The 25,857-nt window shown below is 58.4% G+C and overlaps 1 protein-coding gene across 1 annotated transcript in view; it reads right to left on the reverse strand.

The window, feature by feature from the left end:
* CABIN1 (calcineurin binding protein 1) overlaps positions 1-25,857 on the reverse strand; it is a 126,578-nt gene that overhangs the window by 49,498 nt on the left and 51,223 nt on the right. The window contains 4 exon segments of the mRNA XM_045819759.1: positions 4,951-5,282; positions 8,245-8,427; positions 21,376-21,554; positions 23,001-23,152. Coding sequence (XP_045675715.1) covers positions 4,951-5,282; positions 8,245-8,427; positions 21,376-21,554; positions 23,001-23,152 — 846 coding nt within the window.

Raw genomic sequence — 25,857 nt, forward strand, 5'->3', positions numbered from 1 at the left:
GATACACAACTGTGAACATCTGCCCCGGTCTGCAGACTGTTCACGGTGGTAGCGTCCTTCAAGAACAAAAGCCTTACATTTTGATGGTGTCCTGTTTCTTCGGGTCGCCTGTGCTTTCAGGGTCGTATCCAAAAAACCACAGCCTAATCCGAGGCCATGAAGATTGACACCTATGTTTTCTTCCAAGGGCCGTACAGTTTTAGCTCTGAAATTTAGGTCTTTGATCCATTTTGAGTTAATTTTTGTACATGGTGTGAAGCAGGGTCCAACTTCATTGTTTTGCACGTGGCTATCGAGTCACACCGGCCTGTGTGCGGAAAGACCGTCCTTCCCCCACTGAAGTATCTCGGCACCTGTGTTGAAATCAGTTGCCCACAGATGTACGCGCTGGTTTCCGGACTCCCGATTCTCTTCCACTGATCTCTGCGTCCATCCTTAGGCCAGTACCACATGTTCTTTATTTTTAATTGTGGTAAAAACACATAACATTCACCATCTTAGCCGTCTTTTAGTGTACAGTTCAGCAGTGCCGAGTGTATCCACATATAACAGGCCATACAACAGATCTACACAACTTTTTCATCCAGCAAAACCTAACTCGGTGCCCATTAAACAACTCATTTCTCCCTGCCCACCGCCCGCAGCGACTGCCATGCTCCCGTCTCTCTGAGTCTGACTACCTTGCGTACCTCATGTAAATGGAATCATGCACTGTTTGTCTGCTGGTGACTGGTTTGTTTTGCTTAGTACAACGTCCTCAACGTTCATTCATGCTGCAGCACGTGTCAGAATTTCCTTTCTTTTTAAGACTGAATAATATTCCACACTGTTTTGAATTTAAATTACTATAAATTTACAGCATGTTCTCAAATTGGGAAGGTGGAATCCTCCAAGTTTGTTCTTTTTCAAGACTGGCCGCAGGAACCATCTTATAAACCACTCTGTCCCAAACCCCTCCAAGCAGGAGGTGGAGGGGCTCAGTTCCCCAACATCTGAGGACAGTGAGGGGGGATGCGGTCAGGGAAGGACCACCCTGGATCCCATCTGTGAAGGCCAGGACCCTCATGATGAGAGGTGTCCCAATCCAGGTGGTCTTTCTCCTGGGCTGCCCGCAGGCTCAAGAACCAGGTTTTTATGAGGACGAACTGCATCCAGGGTTCAAAATCCTGGTGAAGACCATGATCCCAGAGATTTTACACGATGAAATAGCGAGATTTGGGGCCCTGTGGCCATCAGCGTAAGCGATCTTTCCTAAGGTGTGGAGAGCATTAGGGAGCACACCCTGGGTGTCCCTGGCCACGGGCGTAGGCCAGCAGGAGGCCTGCCTTGGGCCGCTGCAGCCAGCCTGTGTGCAGCGAACCCCACCCTGGGCAGGAGGGCAGGCGCACCAAGGGTTCATTAGGGAAAGACCCAGCCCTCAGAAGGGCCAGTGAAGGGTCTAGAAGGCATGGGAGATGCTGACACAGAGGAACCGGGCCCAGCTGGAGGCATGAGGGAAGAGAAGGACTGTGGACTGAGGGCGGATGTGCGGCGTGCAGGGTACTGCCCAGCACCCCGCCCTCACCTTGTTGTCACAGTAGTTCTGTGGGAGCACCATGAGACAAGAGCCCTAAGACCTGCAAGCTCCCACACAGAGCCAGCACCTGAACCCAGGTGAGACAGGCTTCAAAGCCCACATTCCCTCCCCTCCTACCAGCAGCTAAGCTAGTAGTGCTCCACACCCTGAAGGCTTGGGGAGCCCTCAACTGAGCAGATCCTCACCTGGGGGCACTTACAAAAGACCACCCACAGCCCCGGGGCCTCTCCAAAGACACGGAGTTGGATGCTCTGGCAGCCCCTGAGCCACGAGATGGCAAAAGTAAAGGGCCACTGCCACGCCCACAGACGGGCCTTCATGAAGCAACGAGTGGCTGTTAAAACACACACAGCAGGAAGTGTTTGTTAGCAAAGAGCTGTGTGTTTGGAAAGTGTGGCTGCTTGTCAGTTAATGGTCCTGCATCAGTCACCGAGAACACTGGGCGTGTCCCCAGATCTGTGGCCACGCTGACACCCAGGGCTCAGCCCCCAGGATGGCAGCATTCCCCGGGCCGGGTCAACATTCACCTAGGCTCTCGGTGGAGCCAGTAACCCGCCCTTCAGGTTGGGGTGGCAACGACTACTCAGCCAGGTCTGAGTGGAGCAAGCCAAGGAGCCATCAGGGGCACGGTCAGGACCTAGGTGTATGGTGGCCTTCAGAGCGTGCGGCACGACTGGCGCCCACACAGAGCTGCTGCACGAGAAAGAGGGTGTTTTGTGGAACCGAGGCCAGCATTCCGTTTCAGAAAACCAAGGACCCCAACCTGGGAACACAGCTAACAGAGGAGCCACAGAAACAGAACGTGACGTCCGTGGGGGATTGAACACTGACGTCCAGGGGGCAGACAGCCACGCCAGCTTCCGTCCCCACTACCAGGGATGGCTGGGTCAGTCGGAGACAATCACAGGGTGACCACGATAACCTGGCAGATGTTCATGGACAGCAGGAAACGGCCAGCTGTGGGCACAGATGCTCTGACGTGCGCAGGGGCCAGTGCAGCGACCGGGCCTGGGTGAGGCTGCTGGACTGACGCCAGACGGCCACCCACGCCTGCGTGACCGACCCTGAGCCAGGTGCCCAGATGTGAAGTAGGAAAGACATGGTCCCCTCTCCTGGAGCCTCAGAAGTAACAGAAAACAGTGTGTACACAAGAGCTGGGAAGAAACATACACATAAAACCGCTCTTGTTTTAGGGTGGCAGGACTGTGACTAGGAGAATGTGCCCTCTTCTGTTTTTCTTTAGTTTTGACATAAATAATGCTTTCCACTTTTAAAAAACTCACCCAGCGAGGGAACAGGTCGTGATGATAGCAGCCAGTGTCTGGGACTGGGAGAGCCCCTTTTGCCTGCAAAGGCTCCCTCCTGCTCAGATGAGAGCCCTTTAGTGGGGGTGGGAGAGTGGGAGGCGGACCACCATGGACTCTGTGGGGCCCGGATCATAGCTCAGCTCTCCCTCCACCCTCCTTCTTCCTTCCACAAGGGCTCATCCCTCATAGGCATCTTGCACCCCAAATTTCACCTCAACTTCTGGAGAAGGCAACCTGCCACACTTTGTCCTACTCAGACTGACCACACCTGGCAGGAGCCACATGGCTGCCTGGGGGAGCCTCAGAAGAGGGGCACACCCAAGGCGGGAAAGGCCTGGATGACGGTTGCCGGCATCCCTTCCATCCCCGACTAGTGAGAGCTCCTGCCCTGGGCTCTGCTGGTCCCGAAAGAGGGAATGGAGAAAGTTCCCAAAGCAGTGCTGGTGCATGTCGGGAACAAGAAGGAAGCATCAGTCAACGGGGCCCCGCAGACTGCTACTGAGGGGATTTTATTAAAACCCAGATGTGCCTGGGTCCAGAAAGCTGGGACCAGAGGTAAGCTCCACTGTGAAGTGCAGGGAGAGCAGTGAGCAGGCCAGGCTCAACCTGGCACCAGCAGCAGTGATGCGCAGTGGCGGCTGGGAAAGGCAGAAAGCCTGCGGCAGAGATGGAGCCGGAGATCATGCGCCCAGCCCCAGGCCTGACGACACTAGTTCCACCTGCTCTGCCCTGAGAAAACCAACCAGGCCACTGAGTGTGCTGGGCAGTCACTACTGCAACAGGGCACTCACCTCTGTCTCTCTGTCTCTCTGACCAACGTCTGTCTCTCTGACCAACTGCCCTTCCTGAAGTTCTTCAAACATCCCACAGAAAAGCCAGTGACAGGGGCTGGCAGGGGCCTCTGGGAGGAGGAGGTTTTCAGCCCAGACCTTGCTGAGGAGGCAGCCAGATGAAGCAAAGACCAGAGCCGATCCCATTTGCTCCTGCTACCCGGCCCTCAGTGGCCCTCACCCTCACCCCGGCTGCTCACCCAGGCCTGCCACGGGCCCAGGCTGCTTGCTCTCTCCTGCAGCCCACCACTGCCCCCCAGTCTGCCCATGGCCACCATAAAGGTGTCAATATAACAGGTGTTTTCGAGGAGCCACAGTGGCACGCCACCTCTCTGTGCCACCCCATTATCTTCTCCGTAGTATTTATCACAATGTACTTATTTGCTCAACTGCATGTTTTCAACCTGCCTGCCCCTCTGACTCAATGGGAGACAGAGACCACACCCAGGGCAGTGTCTCACAGTGCCTCCTGGGAGAGCAAGGAGAGAGTGAAAGAATGCACAATGTGCCACAATCCCCCCACGAATGCTAAATGCCAGCTTGAAGGTCTGGCTGGGAAGCCCCTAGGAGCGCTGAAGCCTGGGGCACGGCTGTTAGGAATTGCTGCATCGTCTGCTTTCCGAAAGAGCTGGAGGAGGCGGTCAGCACCAAGCCCCCTGCAACCTAGGCTATGAAGATGGCTCTGGCAGCTGCACCAGAGGCAAGGCTGGAGTAGGGAGATGGCAAGAAGGCCTCTGCAAGATGCACCCAGAAGGGATAGGGCCCAGAGCTAGCAAGGCCCTGGGACAGAGAGGAGGGAGGTCTCTCTGCATCCAGAGGACGTGCGTGGTGGGCTGTGTGGTGAGGGGACCTGACAGCAGCATGTGAGTCACTACACAGACCCTCACAGGTCAGAGGACAGGAGCCTACTGCACTGGCCCTCAGCCTTCACCCACAGCAAGTGCCCACGCCTGTGGTCCCGCCGTGGGAGCAGCCTCCAAGCCCACGCCCCCTGTGACCCCTCACTGCAGCCTGCAGCCCTCGCCACCTCTCACCTGGGAAGCTAACCACTCTGGGGCTGACCCTGCTCCCGCAGTCACTGCTCCCATCCCTGCCAGCAGTGCCACCCGAGACCCTTAGCAGCTCCAACCTGCTTTTGTTCTGCCCACCAACCCTCGAAGATGTCTGTGAAGCCTAGGAATATTCACCCCCTCTCCCGACCTGCTCGGCCCGGCACCCACTCCCGGCGCCCACTCACGCGGTGGGTCTTGCTGTAGCTGTACAGGAAGGCCAGCCGGTAGAGGCTCTTGTAGTGCTGGGGGAAGCGGCCGAGGCACAGGCGGAAGGCAGCGATGCACTGCTCCGTGAGGAACTGGCGCTGCTCCTCAGCGCCGGCCGGCAGCCCCTGCGGGAAGGCCGCTGGCTCCCCCGCCGGGTCCCCTCTCTTCCTCCCGTCCCACGGGGCGGGCGCAGATGCTGAGGACTTGACAGGGATGCAGGCGGAGGCTGGGGGCTCTGCGACAGGCTTTTGGCTGCCTTGCTCTGTGGCTCGGAAGCCTTCTGTGCTCTCCAAGGATTCGTCGGTTTTTCCTACAGTTAAGAAGAAGGAAAAGAAAGTCACCTCGGTCTTAGGCTCTGCCCTAAGCGGTCCATCGCCAGGGACGGAGGCACCTCGGTGAGCCGACTGGTGCAGCTCCCAGTCTCCTCCCTGTGACACAGGATGTCCCAGCTGGCACATGGCAGAGGGGCCCCGAGGCTGCAGAGAACAGGGGTTACAGTTGGACTCTGTGGTGGCACAAGGCTGCCCCGCCTCCGGGGCCTGTGCAGGTGCACCTGGAAGCGGCGCGGAGAGGGCAGACGTGACTGCTGCCACCACAGAACAGAACAGCCAGGAAGGGCACACAAAGGGCCGCACCTGCTCCACCAGTCAGTGCCTCAGCCCACAGCCCGCCCGACATCCTTCCCCAGGGTGGCGGCTGCGCTGCGTGGGAGCCCTGAGCGCCTGGACACCGGGATGGCTCCACCGGAGCGGCAGGGCAGGCTGTGCAGGCGAGCCTGGCCTGGGTAACAGGGCCTGCAGAAGAAGACAGGCAGGGTAGGAAGGGATGGAAGAAAGGTGGTGGGAGCGTGTCAAGGGAGAGACGGCCCCCAGGCCCCCAGGCCCCCAGGATGCTGGCACAGACTGCCTGGGGGACGCCAGAGAAGGAGGCTGGCACCAGCCCTGGCCCCTGTGTGTCCCGTGTGCTGAGCCCCCGACGGCCCCCAGCCGGACAGCCCCTTCCTCACCATGGCGGCAGCCAGGAGAAGGCTGGGACGGCGCAGAGTGGGCAAGGAGCGAGGCCCCAGGTTCCCTCACACTGAGCCCACCCACTACCCCAGCCCCCTCGACTGCCAACACAAAGACAGGCTCCTCCCAGGACACCCAAAGCCACCTGCTATCAGTCCTGCCATCTCCCCAGCTCCCCTCCCGGCCTCACACCCTGTGACCAGCCCCTGGAAACCTCTCCTCCCTGCTGCTGCCCGCCCCCCTCCACTGTCTCCCACATCCTGGACACACTCCCTGCCCTCCACCCCTCTGGCTCCACCCACGGGCCCTCAGCCCTCAGGACTGCAGTCAGTGTCTGCTCCTCCTTTAGGCCTCCCCGCCCCCAGGGCGGTGTGTGCAAAGTGTGTCCTGGGCCCACCCGTCCACTGGCACTGATCCCACCAGGCTTACGCCTGAGTCCCTCCCCCTGCCCTGCGGCCCGAGCCTAGCTCAGGGCCCATGTGAAGCTGACTCAACGACTGAGGGATGGGTCCTACCTCATCTCCTCTCCCGGGAGCTCAGGAGATCGCTGAGGCCCCACTACTGTCCCAACAGCAAGTCTGTCAACCCAGGAAGAGCGGGGCTCCGAGGGGAGGTGCGAGCCCACGATGGTTCCCTTCAAGCCCGCCACTGCTGCAGCACCTGGTTCTACGCCCACCTTCTTTACCAACAGGCAGCCTACGTGCTACCTGCCTAACCCACGGGCTCTGAATGGAGGCGGGAAAAGGCAGCGTGCTCCTCACATGCCTGGAGAGGCCTGCGTGGGCCGGGCCGGAGAAAAGCTGACCTGCTCTCCGTTCCCCAGGCACGGGGAGAGGCCTGTGACGACAGGACAGCAAGCACGGCAGCTTGCTGCCCAGGCCCCAGACGCAAGGCCTCACTTGTGCGTCAGTAAAATAATCTTATTTCTGAGACTGGTGGGAACGACGGCCGCTGTGTCAGAGGGCTGGGAGTGCAGGTCACGTCTCCCCTCCCCTCCCGCAGCCCCAGCGGTGTTTCCAGCAGCGGCGGATCGTCACCACTGCTGTGGGACAGTGGCCTGACGGCCTCGTGAGGAAGCAGGGCGTTGGCCTTGTCTCCAGAAGGGGGCCCGGGCAGGTAGACCATGGCCCATTCCATGGCCCCTCGATCCTAATGGGGACACTTCGTCCACTCTACCGGGCATGACCCCCTTTATCTGGGGCCTGCTAGGAGAGGCTGGCGAGGAGCAGAGAGCTGGGACAGGCCATCCCTAGTGCGAATGGCTCTGGCCGCACTGCCACGACCACGTGCGAGCTCCTGAACCGAGACTCCCCCATCTGGGGCCCGGGCGGCGACTTCCTGGGGCTTGGCCCCAGACACTGGGGTAGCCAGGTCCTCATCAGCCTCATTTGCCCACATAGCCCACCCAGAGAGGCAGCATGGGGCACAGTTTAGGGCACAGAACCATTGTGGGCCAGTTCCTGCTGCACTCGGAATCCCGGGTTTTCCACCTGTAAAATGGGACCCACCCGTGTTTCACTTCTAGGCAGCTGTGAGTTAAACCAGTGCCGAGCGCAGGACCCCAGCCTGGGTCTGGACTGCAGTCGATACTGCTGGGCAAGCCCGTGCGCCCTGGCCCCGGTCAAAGCGGAAAAGCTCTTACGGTCCAAGGACGGCCAGCCCATCGCAGCCTCAGAGCAGCACGGAGGACGCCTGGGCCGCACTCCACCTACCGGCAGGCCCGGGCGTGGGGCTCTGGCCACTGACGTCCACAGAAGGGACTTGGGGACTCCAAATGAGCTGGGGATACCCCAGGATAAAACCAGCCCTACCTCCTACCAAAAAAGGGGATATTTTTCTAAATGTCTGATATGATTTAGACTAAAAAGAAAACACATTTGTGGCACTTAGGATCCGAAGGTTTTCTAAACAGCCATTTGTTGAGAGAAGCATGGGGGGCCCCCGCCGTGCCATGGACATGGCTTTCCCACCCTGAGCCACCAGGGGGTCATAACGATGATGACAAATGCCACCGGGTACATAGCACATGCAGGCACCATGAAGCCACCTTCCGAGCCGTCTCATTTTATCCTCACGACCCTGGAGTGGCCTTGGGACACTGCCACGCACAGGAGGAACAACGGAAGCCACAGAGGGGAGCACCTTGCCCAGCCGAGGCCCAGGGCGGCACGAGGATGAAAGCCGGGCCGGGCGGGGCCCCTGCACAGCCTCTCTCTGCAGCGCTGCCCCTATCGCCACCGACATCCACCGAGTCGGGTCTCATACCTCTTTCCTCTGAGGCCCCTGGAAGGTCTTTACTGGTGGGTCCTGGTTGGGAACTGGGAACAGGCAGCCTCTTCTCAACGTAGGGTTTCCGGGAACCCTCCAGTGAGCTGGAGGGCTCGTTGAAGAAGTCCTGCGTGGAGCTGGAGTCCGAGAGCGCCACGGCCGTGCTGTCCTGGCTCCGCTCTGCGGGGAGAAGGGGCGGGGAAGGTGGCAGTGTGAACCCACCATCTCCAGCCTGGAGGAGCCTCCCCAGGGCGAGTCTCCCTGCCGGAGGCCTGGGGACTGCCCTGCAGAGGAGACGGCCTGAACACAGCCACTCTGACACTGCTGAGCCCGACCCATCCCACAGGCCGCCGAGCCACTCACCAAAGGCACCAAGCTCCACAGTCAACCTTGTGGGAGTTTCTCCAAACAATAGTGTCCTCGTAAATGTTTAACCACCAGCTCTCAGTGGGGGGGAAAGCCCTGATTTGTACCATTTATCGATTTCTATGGTGTCAATACTCCCATCCTGGCTGATGTCAAGCTTCCGACGTGATGTTGTCGAACACGGAGTTGGGGAGAGATGCACGGCAGCACATCATTGCACAGTGTTTGTATCATGTAACATAACAGGCCTATGTAACGAAGTAGGTAAGAATCCCGCAAAAATTTTTAACCAGTTGCTAAAGGCCGAGTATGATCTAGCACAAGAGCACAGATTCCTGGGCATCGCGGACACAAGGGAGGCCAGAACCTACTTTTTGACTGTCTCTGCGGCCCCTCGCAGGAGCTGATGAGAAAGAGTGGGGTCAGGGCAGGGAGGGAGATCGGACAAAACCCCACTGGGGGGCAGGCCTGGAGCAGAGGAGCGGCAGCCGCATGGGGAGGCATAAAGCCCTGGCTGGACCTTTCTGCCTTGAGGAGCAAAGCCTGAAGCCACCCAGGGAAGGGGAGCAAACCCTGTGGCCTCCAGGTTGAAGGGGTGAAGACCTACCGCAGCTCGGGGAGAGGAAAAGAGAAAGCCTGCCCTAGGGAGGGACAGGAAACCGTCTAGGGCCCAAACACTCAGCTCTCCCACTGCCGCTGCGGGAGGAACTAAATCACTGAGAGGGACCCGCTCCAGACATGCAGGGACAGAGCCCGAGCACGTCTGGGGCTGAACCCAACAACGGAGAGCCCACCCCGCCCCCTGCTCCAGGCTGCCGAGCACGAGGAACACACACAGCAGTCTCCTGCGGGAAGAGGGGCAAGCGCACGGAGAGAAGGTGGAAACGGAACACTGAAGACGCCTTCTAGCAAACGAGCCCCCACTCTCAGCACAGAATAGCATCCGAGCAATCCGAAGCTGGTGGGGCAGGGAAGGTAACCACAGCAACAACAAAGCCCAACCCCAGCTCCCTTGCTGACCAGCCTGACTCAACTGTCCGCCCCCTCCCATGCTCGGACAAAAGCCCGTTCCAGGCACAAATATTTATTGCAGTCTCTCTGCCCTACACATGATACCTGGTGTCCAATATAAAAATCACGATGAGACGCAGACACAGAAGAACAGAACACTGTCAAGAGACATCATAATCAACAGACCCAGACTCGGAGATGACCTGGATGTGGGAACTACCTGATGGGGAGTTTTAAATAACTGAGATTAACATGATTCATGAATATGGTGAGTACGTTAAAAGGCTCTAGTTGAAAAGGTGGACTCATCCATGCACAGACGCGGAGCTTCGGGAGTGAAATGGAAGCTACAAGCAAGAGTCAAATAGAGACGACAGAAATTAAGGAAAAGAACACAGGAAAAGAGATAAAGAATGTCTTTGTCAGGCTTCTCAGCAAGTTGGACACAGATGAGGGGAAAATAATAAAAATCTGAAGACAGGTCTGTAGAAATCATCCAAACTGAGAGAAAGAGGGGAGGGGGGCAGAACAGATCATCCAAACGGGCTCACATCCTAATTGTGATCCCAGAAGAAAATGAGACAGACACAGAAGAAATATTTCATGAGATAATGACTGAGAATTTTCTAAAACTAATGAAAGATGTCAAATCACCAAGACCCTCAGAGACCACCAGGCAGGTCAAGGACTTCTTCACGCACATTAAAAAAAAAAAATCACCCCTCTGCATCGTATTCAAGCTGCTGAAAACCAAAGACACAGAGGACACCCTGAAGGTGGAGAAAGACGCACGCACAGAGGGGCAGAGTTAGGAATCCCGGCACACCCCTCACGGAAACCATGCTGGCCACACACCACTCAAGGGCGGAAAGAAAAGTCACCCGCAAGTCCGGGTCCAGAGAAAACCCTGCTCAGAAATAAAGAACAGGCCCTTCCAGACAAACAGAAACGGGGGCATCCTTACCATTACAGCTGAGTTAGTTAGAAGAAATGTTACACAAAAAAGTTGCTCGGGTGGAATAAATCAAAACCAGACAGAAACATAGATCTACATAAAGAAAGTCCCTCCGAAATAAAGCGGTGATAAATATAAAAGATATTCTTTTTCATGTTTTTAATCCCTCTCAGATACTCGCTACTGTCTAACGCAAGGGCGGCAGCAGCACAGTGGGGGCACACAGAATACGCCAAAAGCGAATGAAGGAGACCAGAGTGGAGGCAGGTTCTCACACCGCATGGGGCGTGATGCAGTGTCATCTGAAGGTAGGCTGTGATCACTTAGGAAAGTATTTTTTGTCACTTTTTAAATAAAAGAGGTATAAATAAGAAGCCAACAGTATTGATAAAATGTCATCATTAAAAATAAAACACGGCGCCCTGGCCGGTGTGGCTCAGTTGGTTGGAGTATCGTTCCATAACTAAAAGGTCGCCAGTTCGATTCCCATGCAGGCACATGCGGGAGGCAACCAATCAATGTTTCTCTGCCCCACCCCCACTTCCCCTTTCTCTTGAATGAGAATAAAATAAAATAGGAATCAAGAAAGCTTGTGCCACTCACTAGTTGTGTGGCCTCTAACAGGTAAACCCGTCCTAATCAGGGAAAAAGTCAAACGTGGCCCCCAGGATCCTCTAACCCTTTGCTTGGTGACCTTGAAAACCTGGTCTCAGGTGAGGCACGAGCACCTAACGGACCATTACCCAGGGTCCACTGGGAGGGCCGACAGGAGCAGCTTGGTGGGCAAAACAACTTGCAGCAGAACGTAAAGTCATCTCAACAGAGTCAGCACCTGGACTCAGGGGAGCTGCAGGTGGCTCCGCCGCTGGCCGGGTGGGAGAGCTGCTGCCGCGCTTTCCTTACGCTTCAGCTTCCTCACAGGTGAGACCATGGTACCTCAAGTGCCCACTTCAGAGTCATTAGGAGGATTAAGTAGGTTAGTATAGGCAAAGCACTTGGAACAGGGCCTGATACACAGTAAATGTTCACAAAATGTCAGCTCAATTATCACTGCTATTACCTCCAAGAACCTGGACCTATTTTCTCTCTCACGTCTCAAACTTGCCCTTCTAGGGGCTGAGTTCTGAGGGGCAGAGGGCTCTGCTTATGCCACACTGGAGACAGTGCCCGAGTGGCACCGTGGCGATGGGGTGGGACCACTTCTCACACACTGACGTGACAGGACGTCTGGAGTGGGCCTGCCCGCACGGAGGAACACCGAGAGTCAGGCCCATGCCTCCAGAGGCAGCCCACAGCCCTGACCTTGTCACCCACATCTGGTCACAGACCAGGGTTTGGGGACAACGACCTCTCATAGAGCCTTCCTCCAGTGCTGCCTTTGCTGGCTGCAATGCCCGCCTCCCCGCCCCCCGAACTGCAGGTCATCCGCGTCAGCAGAGCTGATGAGGCGTAAGAAACTAGGATGTAAGGTGCGTGTGAGACCCCCGAGTGACTCACAGAGAAACTCTGTGTCCCCCCAATGGGGCAGCAAGGGCCTAGCTGGACCCCTCTGCCTCACACTCAGCACAGGGCTCTTCCCTGACTCACCCGACCTCCCCAGGCTCCGTAAGCACTGACCAGGGGTCACAGGAAGGCCTGCAGCCCTCACAAGCAGTCCCAAACCCACGTGCCCAGGCGAGGGGATCACTTCTCCCAGAGAAGAGCTGGTGCCACCCGTTCTCGGGGTGATAACGGAGGGCTGGTAACGACACCCTCTGCTCCAGAGGCCACAGGGAACCACTGCAGGAAGTCGGGACTCAGCAGGCCCAGACTGCATTCCAACCCCAGATGGGCCACTCCGGCCGTCTAGGCCTCCACTTGACACTTTCCAACATGTGTCACTGTTCTCCCGCCTCTGACACTGACACAGGCGTGGCCCCCACAGGGCCTGGCCTGGTGCCTGGCACACGGGAGTGACGGCCTGTGGAGTTTTAAGAAATCAGGCCAGGGCAGGCGCTGCTTCGTCAGCGTCGTACCAGGTGCAGTCGCTGCACGGCTGAGCAGTACACCGTGTGGCCAGCGTCCAGGAAGTAAGCCTAGCTGGAGGACTCACGAGAACTGGCCCGCTGCCCGCTGAGCTCGCGTGCTCACAAGCTGCTGGGCTGTGGGCCTGAAAGAACTGCTAATTTGGTGGAATCCAGTGTGTCATTACAAAATCCCGGGACTGGTTTGAGCAGACGGGTATTCACTCCCAACGTGCTAGCGCCCGCTCAGTGCTGCTCGGGGAGGGAACTCCTTGTGCACCCGAGCATGCAGCGAGGGCACCAGACCACACCAAGAAAGGTGGGGCCACCAAGGGTGGGCGTCTGCTCCCCTGAGAGGGGAGGCCTCCACTTAGCCTGTGTGAAGTGACACCCACAGCAACGACAGCTGCAGCACAGGAGTAGGACCTGGGAAGGCTGGGGGCCTGACAGGGACGAGGCGGCAGCCGCCCATTTCCAGAACCCCCAGACGCATGTGTGGGAACCCAGTATGGCTGACCCTACCCTCTGAAAGGGCACAGAGCATTGGCCCTGAGTGGCACTGTGGCGACTCTGGACAAGCCATTGTCCTGGGATGATGAAGGGCACCTAAGAAGCCCTGAGGAGGGCTGGTGCTCAGAAGGGAAGGGAAGAGGGTCTGGAAGCCCCCAGCAGCAAGCAGGCGTGTGGCGCCCCCGAGGCACAGCACCCGCTGCGGGCTGCTGGGCCAGCCAGCCCTGCAGAGATGGGGCTGCGCTCTGCTGCAACCCTTCCCTCACCAGGCCTGTGAAGCCGAGGGGGCGGGGCGGGGTGCCGGCCAAGGCTCCTGCTGTGGGGGTGCGTGGCTGTGAAACAGAGAAGGAGAGCATGGCGGCAAACAAGCCACCAACAGGGACTAGGAAGGCCCACGGCCGAGTTTCTCTCTAATCCTTTCGGGTCCTGTGCATTTGAGAGGGTTGGCATAAGGCTATTTAAAATGATGCTGATTTTAAATACTAAGAAGCAAGTCAGGTCAAAAGATTACGTTTCACTCTTTTTATATCAGTAGGGTGAAAGAAAAATTTTAAAGCTCTTAAAAATTCACTTTACAGGCCTGGGCACCTGGTACCTCACCCCTTCCCTCCTCTCCCGGTAAATCAGACCGTCCCTGGGCAGCTAGACAGGGGCCTCGGTGAGACCCAGACAAGCAGACGGTGGGAGAGATTTGCCACGAGGACCATCTTCCTGCCACCGGCAAAGCCACCACAGATGGGACAGCTCAGGGTCTGGGCCAGATGGGATGAGGAGGATAGGCTCACGGTGCTGGGAAGCAGCTCCGGGAGAACAACAGGACCAGCCTTAGAACCCTGGGGCCGGAGGGGCTGGCTGGGCGGGTGGCAGCAGGGGAGTCAGGAGCAACAGGGGGATCAGAGGGCTCTCTGGCCTGGGGTGTGCAACCTGACCAGCCCGGGACAGGAAACTCCTGCCTGGGGGCTTCGGCTGTGGGGCAGAAGGAGATGGGAGGATGACAATGACCCCTTTCCTCTCCCCATTCCCAAAAGGCCCTTCTGTAGTGTGTCAAATCTCAGGTCACCGGGTCCACTGCCAAGGGAAGGCTGGTGGACCCAGGGAAGGCCACGAATGGGGAAACTTCTAGAACGGGGTGAAGCTCCTCTGGGCTGAGCAAGCAAACAGCCCTGGAACATCATTCCGAAGCTCTGCGCTCAGACGAGAACCAGGTGGGTCTGCTGATGCTCTGCAGGCAAAGGCTGCACGCCCTGCCTGCCCGGTGGAGGAAGGCCAGAGGGGGAGGCAAGGGCCAGCAGAAGCGGCTGCCGTCCCATGGCAGCCACCACCTGGAGGTCCTTCAGAAGGACCTGGGCTGGACTCCTCCGGGCCCCTGGGCCCTGAGGCAGAGCAGGAGATAGAGGGACCCCTCCGTGTAGGAGAGCCAGACTGGCTGGAGAGCCAGACCTCCCATGGAGCCGGTGGGGAAACACCCACACTGAACGGGACCTCGGGGACCGCCCATGCTCCTGACTCTCTTCAGCAGCTGCCCCGGGCCAGCAAGGAAGAAGAGGGGCACCCCTGAGCAGACGGTGGAGGCTGCCCCGCCCTTCTCTCAGAATGTCTTTTTATAGGTCTGCCCACACAAAGCCTGCTCGCACTAACTGGTATTTGTGGTGAGATCATAAATACTTCGATCTCTTGTTAACCACTGGGACATCTCACTCCCGTGCCGTTGGGCCAGTCCAGCCCCTCTGCTGAATCCTCAGAGGGATGTGCACCTGCCAACCAACAGCTGAGGACAACGCCTGCTCCTGAGCCCTGGCACCCTCCTCTTCCAGAGTGGGACCCGTGGGGCCCGCTGCAGAGCAACGAGAGCGGGGGACACAGAGGGAAAGGGGTCTGGCTTGGTGACAGAAATGCTGCCTGCCCCACTCGGCATGAGAGTGACAGTATTCCCAGGATTTTTTTGTTCAGGTTTGACTCATTTCAAACCCCTTGGCCGCTCTCAGGCGCTCTCGGCCAGTCACACGCGTCCTGACACGGGGTCTAGCGAGTGTCCCCGTTTGCTCCCTCCAGCGGTAGCGCCGAACAAGTTCACAGCCATTTGTCCCATCAGCTCAGTTCAGTGAAAGCTTGAGGAAAAGGACATGGTTGTGTCATCAAAAACTGTAACAACTCCGACTAGATCACAGATGTTGGTCCTGCCAACTAGAAAACTATGGTTTCTAACAACAGAAACTCGGGTGGAATCAGTATTTTGAGAATTTTGCCACCCTGACAAATCTGCCCCAGTTGGTCCCTGATGACCACTGGGAAAGGGCACGTCCGCCGGCTGTGAGGCACGGGGGAACCCTCCTGTGGGCTAGGGAGGCTACCCAGGTGCTCGAGAGAGACACCAAAGCCAGGGGTTCCCGAAAGAGGCAGACACGGGGGCGGCAGCAGGCGGGTGGCCAAGGCATCACTGAGGGGCCAAGTTCACCCCCCGCCCCTTCTCTGCCCGTGCCACCAGCAGGGGCTGACCGGGCAGAGCCAGGCACCTCGCAGCCCCAGCGTGCCAAGCCAGCAGCCCTGCCCCACCGGGACCCTGACGCTCAGAGCGGGGAGGAGACTTGGACTCACTGCGCATCTCTCTCGATGTGCTCAGCGTCCCGAGTTACCCTGCTCCCCCAGCCGGGCAAGGCACCAACCAGGGAGGGCCTGGGGAAGCTTTAACCATTTTCCTGTCCAAAGGCAGGCAGGCAGCTGCCCCCTAACACAAACGCCAGGGGAAGAAGAGCAGCTCTGGTCACTCGAGAGCCCAGAGCCTGCCCAGTCACTTGGGGAGGGTTCCAGGAAGGCTCTTCAAAGAGAGCACGACTGGGAGGATCTGCCTCATTTAGAGTCGAAAGAGAGAGCGAGGCTGTGGCCACGTCACTCTCCCCACTTTCCGCAGGAAAGAAGCCCCTCTGGACTCTGCTGGTTTCCCAGGCCCTCTCCTCCAGACCTCCGGCGCCTTCCGCCCACCCCAGTCACCAAAGCTCTGTGCCTTTCTCCTACTGTCCACCACCCAAAGGCCTTGCTCAAGGCCCACACCCTCCAGCAAGCCCTTCCAACACATCAAACCCCAGTGCCCACTCACGGCACTGCCTCTTGGCACCAACCACTGCCCTGTGACACTGCCTGGGGACACACCAACGCGACCGGGGGTCAGGGATCCGGGCGCCCTTGTCCTGGCCTTCCCCATGGTGCCCCTTTTCATCCCTAACGCAGCAGGCACTCAGTAAATCCATGACCAGCTACGGCCTGAAGAGGTTTTAAAAAGGTGAGAACGAAGGAGAGTACCAAGCGGGTGACTGGCTCTGCCCTCTCGCAGCCTCCCCTCCCCTCCCCGCCCGAAACCAGTCCCCACGCTGGGGGGACACACAAGACAAACCGAGCTGCACTCGGAGCCCCTCCCGCGTTGAGGAGGTCTGTCCACAGGACACAGCTGGCCTACCTTGAGCTCACGGCCTTGCCCAGGGGAGGGGGCCGGTGCACAGAGGCCAGGCCAGGCCAGCCCTCCAGCACTCACCGCCACCTGCAGCTCCTCCCTCGTGGCATCATGGCTGCTGTGCCCAAATCATATTTTTACACACCTGTCCTTGCAAACATGACTTGGTATCTTAGAGTCTGTCGCCTCTGTTATTTTTTTAAAGCAGGAAAGAGCAAAGCAATGGGAACACAGGACTGAGACACCTGCCGGGTGGGCAGGCAGGCAGGGGTGGCCACCGCTGCACCTGCGTCTGTCGGGAGCTGGGAAGGTGGGCCGTGGGCAGAAGCCAAGCACATCAAACACACACTCTCCACATCACAGGACCAGCAGATGCGGAGGCGCCCCAGTCAAGGGGAGTGGGCGGCCGGACTGGGGGCGAAGCATGCGGTCTGCGCTGCCCCCCGAAGCGCGCCGTGACAGTGCAAGCAGAGAGACAAAGCCTGGAGACAGAGTGTGGTCAGGGTTAGGGGCAGCACGGGCAATATTGACGGAGGCACTGTGGCCCAGCAGGCGACAATGAGCACAGACAGGACACGACACAGACTGTGACAGCATGGCAGGTGACGATGGATGTTGCACAGGGGGTGGCACAAGGTACCCTGGGTTCCCTGGGAAGGTTCACCTAGCCCACTCCCTACAACTGGGGGCTCAGGGCAGCTCTACTCATGCCGTAAACGGGGCCAGATGGGCATCCTGCAACCATGGACACCAGCCCCTACAGCCCCCACTCTTCTGACCCCTTCTTGGTCCCTCCCACCCCGCCTCTCAGATCCCAGCTAAGCTCTGCCTCCGCAGGAAGGCCTTCCACCCACTGAGAGGCCAGGCTGGTCTCTTGGGACAGTTTCGGTTGCACCCCAACCCTGAGCTGTGTAATGCACGGATTCACACCTGCCATCCCTCCTAAGAGCCTGCTGCAGGGACCAGGGCTGTCCTGGGCACCTGGCACAGCACTGATGGACACCTGGACGGTCATAGCCAGAGGCGGCCCAGAGAACCCCACAGACGGCTCAGCTTCAGAGCTCTGAGGCCCTGTCTGGCTTTGGCATTCTCTGGGGACATGGAGCCTACCAGGCAGATAGCAGAGGCCTTGGCCGGTCCAACAGAGCCACTGTGGACATTTCCCAAAGGCCGGTTGAGCCAGGCCGAGTTGTGGACGAGGCCTCCTCTACCAGCCCTGCCACCAGCAAAACCCCAACGAAGAGGGACGTGCACGCAGGCCCAGTCTTCATTCGGGTCAGTGGACACAGGGACCCCATTTGTGGTAGCCTCACCCTGGCTGGGGTGGAGAAGACAGACCCCAACCAGCCACGTGGCCCTGGGTGCGCACCCACCTGTCCTCAGCTGGGCTTCCTCGCGGGGCACAGACCACATGGCCAAGCCAGTGGGGCAACAGTGAGGACGGGAATACACTACTGCACCGCAAGCCCCCAGCCCCGGGCCCAGCAGAGAATGCCTAAGCGCTGCTGAGTGGCAGGGTCGGGTTACTTACACACTCACTCACACATGCACACACTGCACGTGGGGAGAGGTATAGATTTTGTTCAGAAACCTCCTTATGCTTTGTTTGAACATGTGTGAAGAGCAACCGCTGGAGCCCCTTGAAGGTCAAACTGTGCTCCCCACGTGACTCTTTTCCAGGTCAGGAGCATCAATGCTAAGGATTTCAGCACGGTGGAGAAAAGCCAAGCCAGATAGCAGGCAGGAGTGGTCATTCAGGGCCGCCAGGACCAGCAGCCCGTGGCTTAATTCGGCCACTGTCTGTCTCTCGGCTTGGCTAAAGGGCTCCTCCTCAGCCCAGCTGTGGGTGCCCTGCCACGGCAGAGCCTTGGAGGCATCCGAGGGCCAGTTCCAAGGGGCTTGGACCAGAGCTGTGGACGAGCTGCAGGAAGTTCCCCACCCTATGATGGGTGGCACAAGGGTGCCAGTGGGGCCAGTCCAGAGGTGAATCTGAGTCCTTCTGAGGAGCCACTGCCCAGTGTGGCACCACCTATGTGTACCTGGAGCTATTTTTCTAAACCTTACACCAACCAAGAACTGACCCAGCTGATTTCCGGTTTTGAAGCAGAGGCGTATAAAGTGGACAGGTGGCTCTAAGGCAGAGTCTCCTACCCATGCCCCGGGGAAGTCCTGATGCTTGGCTCCCTGTCCAGTGGGTGGCAAATCCGCCTCTGGCAGGGTCTGCTGGTGCAGGAGACTCGGGCCCAGAAGGCCCAAGGCCCGGGCTCACTCAGAGGCTGCTGCTTCAGGGGATACTGCCTGCCCCTCTTCTGATCCATCACCACCTGGAGAGCACTGGGGTGCAAACAGAGGAAGACTGGCCCCGAGCCCAGGCTCCCCTGCCACACAGGGCTGGCTGCTCCTCAAGGCAGAGCTCTGATGACGTGGGGATGACTGTGTCTAAGCAGCAGCTGTAATGTGGGGGTGTCTTTGTTTATTCCCCCCGGGGAAAACATCCCATTCAGGTGAGGAAACTGAGGCTCCAAGAAGTGAAGTCCCTTGCCCAAGACCACCAAGCCAGTGGGCAAAGGAGCTAGGAACAGAACACAGGTCCCCCTGACTCCAAAGCCTGCTCTGCCCTGGCCCCCATCTGATGTCAGGTGGGTCCCTGACTGCTTCCCTTCTTCACCTGTACCAGGGCTCTGCTCTGGCCTGGAGTGAGTGCTAAGGTCTCGTCCTTCCTCAACAGGAGACCCAAGGCTGGTCTCAGGCCACACATTCTCCCAGGGCCCAGCCACAGGAGGCAGGAGTGCAGGTGGGTAGTGGGGACCCTTGAGGCTACCGGTGTACCCCTGACACCAGCGATCTGGTGCTCCTGTCCGAGCCAGGGCCTTCCCCTGGGAGCTGGTGCAGCTGCTAAAAGGGCCACTTTAACATTCTGAGATCACGGCTATGTTGGGGCCCAAACCATTTTCATGTTGCAGACACCGCTTTCTCCCCCAGGGTGAGGAGGGAAGAGCTCTAAAGCACCTCGAGGCCGGGCCTGGGCAGAGCACAGTAGGGCCAGTGCCAGGCTTCCCGGCACACTGGGCTGGGCCAGGCAAAGGTGGGCTGCGGGGTCTCAGTGGCTCTGCACCATAGACAGGAATCACTTAGGAAAAAAGTTTGTTTACAACCATTGAAAACCCACTCATATGGCTCCCTCTGCAAACTTCTACAACAAATAGCCGTGACCTCGGCACCGGGACGTGTCACTGCAGCATCGGGCCCCAGCGCTCCTGCTCCCCCAGCTTGTGCACACGTACACACGTACACGTGTACACACCAGGCGGGGGGGAGGGGCGGAGGGTAGCCAGCGGGGCCAGGTGGCATCACGGCCCCTTTCGAAGGCATCCCGCCTCCCTCCTTCTCAGATCCCTGGGGTGCTCACACCAGAGAGGGCACACCAAGCTCTGTGGGCTGACTGAACCTGACACAGTTCCTGCCGCCTGAGTCCGGCTCAAGCCTGCAGGGCTGAGGAGGGCGCCGTCCCGCGCCGAGGACAACCGCAAGCAGCAGTCCTCTCTCCTGAGGACCAGCAGGGCGCTCGAGCCTCACAGGAAGTGCCGGGCAGAAACAAATCCCGGAGCAGGACTCACTTCTGATGTGTTTTGTCAACATTTACGTGAGCAAAAGGCTGGGAGCAGGGTGGCTTCCCTATTTAACTTGAGTAAGTCAGGAAGGGGAGGGACCTTCCTTGGGGAATGCCTGCAGGACTGCAGGATGGAGGAGGAGGAGCAGGCAGGCCCGTCACTCACTCCCGTCCCTGCTCAGCCCTCAGGGCGGTGAGGGAGGGCCCAACCTCTGGGCCCGAGGGAGGTGCGGAACCGCACAGCACACACTTGGATCTGCAGCCTCTCTCACACACACTGCGGGCTAGGCCAAACCCAGAGGGGGCACCTGCAAGCCTCCTTGCCTCTCAGATCACCAAACGTCCACTGGCCTGGAGCAGCTGAGCACCGCCACCTCGTCATCCTTCGCCAGCTCTGCTCTATGCCTGCTCTCCACCCTGCTCACTCCACGGTGCCTGCACTTTCCAGAACCAGGCACTGGACGTTAGGGGGTCTCCTCTCACGAGCGAAGGCTCATCTCATTTCCCCACAGGCCCATGAGCTGAGCGACCTGGGCATCTGTAAGGACCTGGGTGTCTGCCCGCATGTCACTAGCTCCACAAGGCGCCACTTTAACGGCCCTCTAGGTCCACCGATTCAGCTCGTCCCAGCAAACACAGCTCATCGCATAAACGTGAGGAGAACATGAAGCAGTCGGGCTGCGAGGTCAGCATGCGAGCCTCCGAGTGTTAGTAAGGAATGTGGTGGGGCGGTCGCCACCTGCCTCACCTCACCTGGGATGGCCTTTCCAGTCCCCACTGACACACACCTAGCCGTCCAGGACTCCCGGGTGACAGACTCAGTGCAGTCACAGCCTGCCCGTGGTCATCAGAAGGGCCAGCGCAGTAACGCAGCTGACTGCACAGAAGCCACTGGAGGCGGCCCGCAGACTCGGAGTCTTCCAGCTGCTCTTCAGCGCCCCCATTTTGCAGGTGGGGAAATGCAGGCTCAGAGAGGCACAGTGCTTTAGCCTGCCCCACCCCACCCCGGCTCCCAGGTGAGTGAGTGGGCTGGCAGGTGGCGACCCTGAGCATGTCTTGAAGCACAGAATCACCGTGAGTCCATGAGGTTAATGAACAGCCACAACATTGCCCGTGTCACCCCAGGCCCAGCACCCCCCTCACCAAAACGAAGCGACTCATCGCCCAAGCCCCCACCCCCGACTGGCGTGCCGCCCTGGGCTGGCAGTAGGGAGAACAGGGACTGTACCGTCCGGCGTGGCCTGCTGGTGGGGTTTTTTACATTTGACGTAATCGTGGTCAATCGGAGTGGCTGTGTAAGGTGGGGATGTCAGACCTGGGCCAGAGGAGGAGGGAAGGGAGGCTCCGGGGCCGGGCAGTGTCCCAGCTGAAGAGTGGGAGTCCTCATCCACCAGGCAGGCCTTCTCCCTGTGGGGCAGAGGGTTGGGGTGCAGGTCAGGATCTCCACATGGCACTGAAGGATGTGTACAGGTGTGGGATACTTCTATGCTGTCCCCAAGCCACCTTCCCCAGGGCCCACTATTCCCGTGCACTTCCCTCCACCCCTTTGGCTGGTGTTCCCAGGCATCCAAGGAGCCACCCTCCTCGCACCCACTCAGGCTCAGTCCTCAAGTACGGCAGGGCTCTGCAGGCATCTCAGGTCTTGGGCCCTGGGGACTGCGGGGACCCTGATGAGGCCCTGCCTGAAATGCCCACCCTAGCACCCTGCACACTGAGTCAGTGTCCTTCTGCGAAACAAGGGGCGTCCACGCTGCGGAGGCCACAGCCATGACCACGGGCAGGCTGGAAAGGACTGGCTGAGTGGGGCACTAGCCTGTGCACGGGCCCCAGACCCATCGTCAGAGATCGTTTTCACGAAACAAACCCCGTGGCTGTGTGTGCGTGGGGGGTGCGTGAATGCACAGAACATCGTGTGAGAAACCAGTAAGTGTGGCAGTGGCTAACTTGGGGGAGAAGAGGAGGTTGGTTTTTCTACACATTTATAAACTGCTGGAATTTTCTGTAACTATTTAACAGAATATATTCATGTATCATTTGTATACCTTAAATTCCCTGAAAAAGAACTATGATCAATAGAAGACAACATCACTAAGTTGGGGGCCCTTTGTGACTAAAAAATACCTTATCTGTGACTTTTGGGCACACTGTGTCCACCTGCGTGACCCGCTGCTGTGGGCCCATCTCCCCTGCGAACCTGTCCTCATGGACAGGGCCCGGGTGCGGGTCCCACAGGCGCTCGGCACCCCGCGCAGTGCCCGGCCAGGCAGAGGTCCAGAGGCGGGGCGAGCTGAGCCGAAGCTCCAGGACATGGATGCCCACAGATACAACTCACAGTCAAGGAAGGGCCTGGGGGGTCTGTCCCAGGCCCAATGAGGGGGCACACCAGGGCCCTGGCGTCATCAAGCCCTCCGACACCACAGAAAGAGCCCACGCCTCCCACAGCCCTCCCACCGCTTCCTGGACGAATGGGCAGTAGACCAGGTCCTCAGAGGCCCCACGAGGACCCAAGAGCAAGGGTCAGCGACTCAAAAACTGCTCCCCCACAGTGCTCTGCAGGGGGCAGCACCATGCCCAGCGGCGAGGGGATGGAGTCGGCTTCTCTCCAGGACCTGGCCCGGGGGTGGGGTAGACCAGGCATGTTCGCAGGGTGGGTGACTGGAAACACGCTCAGCCCCTCCTTCTCAAGTTCAACAGAAATGCCTATCAGCCCAGCCTCTAGAAATCTCCAGGTGAGATGCAGAAACTCCACAAACTGCGGTTTACTTAGCAGCACCCCTTGGACACCACCGTGCCATAAATGAGCCATCATGGTACTCGGGGGACAGGCTGGCTGGATGAGAACGTGCCACTCACTTTTCTGCAGCTTTGGGTGTATTCTTCTCCTCGCCCCTGGCAAAGGGTCCTTCCGCAGCCTCCTTCATGAAGTTGACCAGGACCTCGGCACCAACCCCGAACTCGGGCTTCCCCAGGAGCTTCAGGATGGACGCGTGCAGCCGGAAGTATACCTAGGGGGATGACACTCGGGTGTGAGCAGCCCTCCCAGGCGCTGGGGTTTGCTCTGTGGGCCAGTCAGCCACACAGAGAACGGGACTCTGACGGGGAAGTCCGGCTGCCACACACTTCCTTTTCTCATTAGCTTTTGAACCAGCCAACCTATCACTCACTCAGAGCAAGCTCTGACAATTCACATGGATCCAAACTGCCAGCATTCCGGCCCAGGTTTGTGGCAATAAGACAATGAGTAACCACCCCTCGGTTCGGCTCACGGGCCTCTCCTCCAACCAAAGCCCTCTTTGTGCCCCTCTCTGGCACCCATAGAAAGGGAGCTGCCAGACCTGACCGGTGTGGCTCAGTGGGTTGAGCATCGTCCCACAAACTGAAAGGTCACTGGTTCAATTCTTGGTCAGGGTGCATGCTTGGGGTGCAGGCCATAGTGAGGGGCAACCGATTGGTTTCTCTCGCACATCGATACTCCTCTCTCTCTCCCCCTCCCTTTCCCTCTGAAAATAAATTAATTAAAAATCTTTTTTTTTTTTAAAAAAAGGAGCTCCCACACCTGTCTCCTCACTGGACCGTGGACGCCTTGAGGCAAGGAGTGGGCTGGATGCGTTTGTGCCCCAGCACCTGGGCAAGCCGGGCACCACAGGCCTCAAGAAGCCCCGCCCAATGCGTCCAGAAGACCTGCTGCACCGGTCAGGCCCCCCTCAAGCCCACTCACAAACGTGTGAAGTGACTTGCCCAAGGCCTCACAGCAAGGAAGCCCAGAGTCAGGGTAAACCCAGGGTCGTCCTGTCGCCTGCCCTTTACTGCCCCAAACACACAGGCGCCTCCACAGGCAACTCGGCCTGACCTTCCCACCCAGGTGCGGATGTAATGCAGGTCCCACCTGTGACATACGCTCCTTCAGATGGCAGAAGGGGTGCCACAAGGGCAGAGAACCACTGTGGCCACAGGCCCTGATCAACCAGCCTCCCGTCACCCAGAGGTGGTTCTCGAGCGAGGTGGCCGGGGACCCACCCAGGTGAGATGCCTGGAGGTCTGACCCTGGCAGCACTCCAAGGGGGCATCCCAGACAGAGGGGCTCCTGGCCAGGACCCCTCCCCTCCAGCCCACCCGTGGACACACAGGAAGTGGTCCGGCAACTCCATTTTCCGGCAGAAGAAACCTCTGAGGCACCCTGTGTGCCCAGGGGGGCATGCCTGCAGGAAGGCAAAGTGTCGAAATGGCAGAGATCATCGAGTGGCAGGTGCGGCGCTCTGAATGAAGGCTCCACAGCAGAGGGAACTTTCACAGGGGTGCGGTTCGATTCTCAACAGAAATATCGTTTTTAAAGCAAGATATACACGTGTTCTAGCTGAGCATCCTCTCCCGAGAACCAGTGTGGTATACTCAGGGAGGGCACTCTGCATGGCCGCGGCCTTGGATCCTCATCTGGGAGTCCTTGGGCGCCATCCTGCCTGCTCCCCGGCTCTATCAGGTAGCAGCAGAGGCTGGAAGATGGAGAAAAACCATGGAAGGAAAACAGAGCTGTCATTTTCCCAAGTGCTGCGGTGTTCGGGACCGCCCTGCCTGGTATCAGAAGCTGTAACCCCCGCCAAGGCTAAGGCTGAGGGAATGACCTTGGACTGCAAGACAGCAAGAAGACAAAAGCTTATCTCCCTGGCAAGAGAGCCCCTTCTGTTCCTTTTACTTCACCCTGCCTGGCCCCCAATGCTTGGTCAGTTAGCCAATGACGGGTAAGATTCCCCAAGGGAGGAACGATCTAAGACAGGCACAATCACGTGGGAGGCCCCCAAAAGGACTTTGGGGGCTACGGCAAAAGGGGGTGATGGACCCTCGCCCCTCGGCTTTGACATAGCCTGAGTCCTCATCGTCTGGGAGAAAATCTCCTTATCTCTTGGTTGCCTTAGTTCCCTTGCTCCACCTAAGCCTGAAACAATGACAGGGTGGTGCAGCCCTGTGCTGGAAAGGGCGGGTTCCCTGAGTGATTGGGCCTAAGAAAGAATATGTAAAATCTTATGAAACCTGCTTTGTTTAGAATGCTCTCAGTTGAATGATAAGGGTCCAAGCAAGAAGTTTGTTCCTCAAAGTTTTACAGCTCTTTGACCCTGACTCAAAATAGACCCTCAGACTTCCTTGTTATCTATTGTTTGATCCTTACTTCCTAGCAATGAGTAATGAGCTTTACCTGAATTCTTATGCAAACGAAACCAATAAAAAGCCTCTCTGGCGGGGGAACAGGGCGCTCTCCCCACCAGAGAGAGTGGCCATTCCGTTCCTACTTCCCCACAGGACCTGGTTGTCTCTGTGTATGTTTTTCTCTCGTGTTGATGAGCCATCCGCAGCGTTACGCAGTCACTGCAGGCCGGTGATCGCGACACTGGGGCACCTCCCACTGCAGGAGGGTCCAGTGCTGCCCAGAGGGGCCTCCTGAGAGCCCGGGCTCAGGGATTGGCCCCAGCTGCCCCTCTCGCCCACTGCTGGCTGAGGACAGGTCATGGCCATCCTCTGGGGCTCAGGCTTCCATCCCCTAACAGACAGAAGCCCATCCAAGAACCGGCACAGGATGCCCAAGTGAAAGCATGAAAGAACTGTGACAGGGAAAGATGGCAACCTGGGCTGCTAGTGACAGCTATTCGGGGACTGACTGGCGAAGACAAAACTTCCTGCGCGCCAGGAAATTTTACAGACGAAAACCTCCCCGACGAAT

The sequence above is a fragment of the Phyllostomus hastatus genome, unplaced genomic scaffold (assembly GCF_019186645.2).
Source record: "Phyllostomus hastatus isolate PE091 unplaced genomic scaffold, TTU_PhHast_1.1 phas_scaffold_387, whole genome shotgun sequence".
NCBI lineage: Eukaryota > Metazoa > Chordata > Mammalia > Chiroptera > Phyllostomidae > Phyllostomus > Phyllostomus hastatus.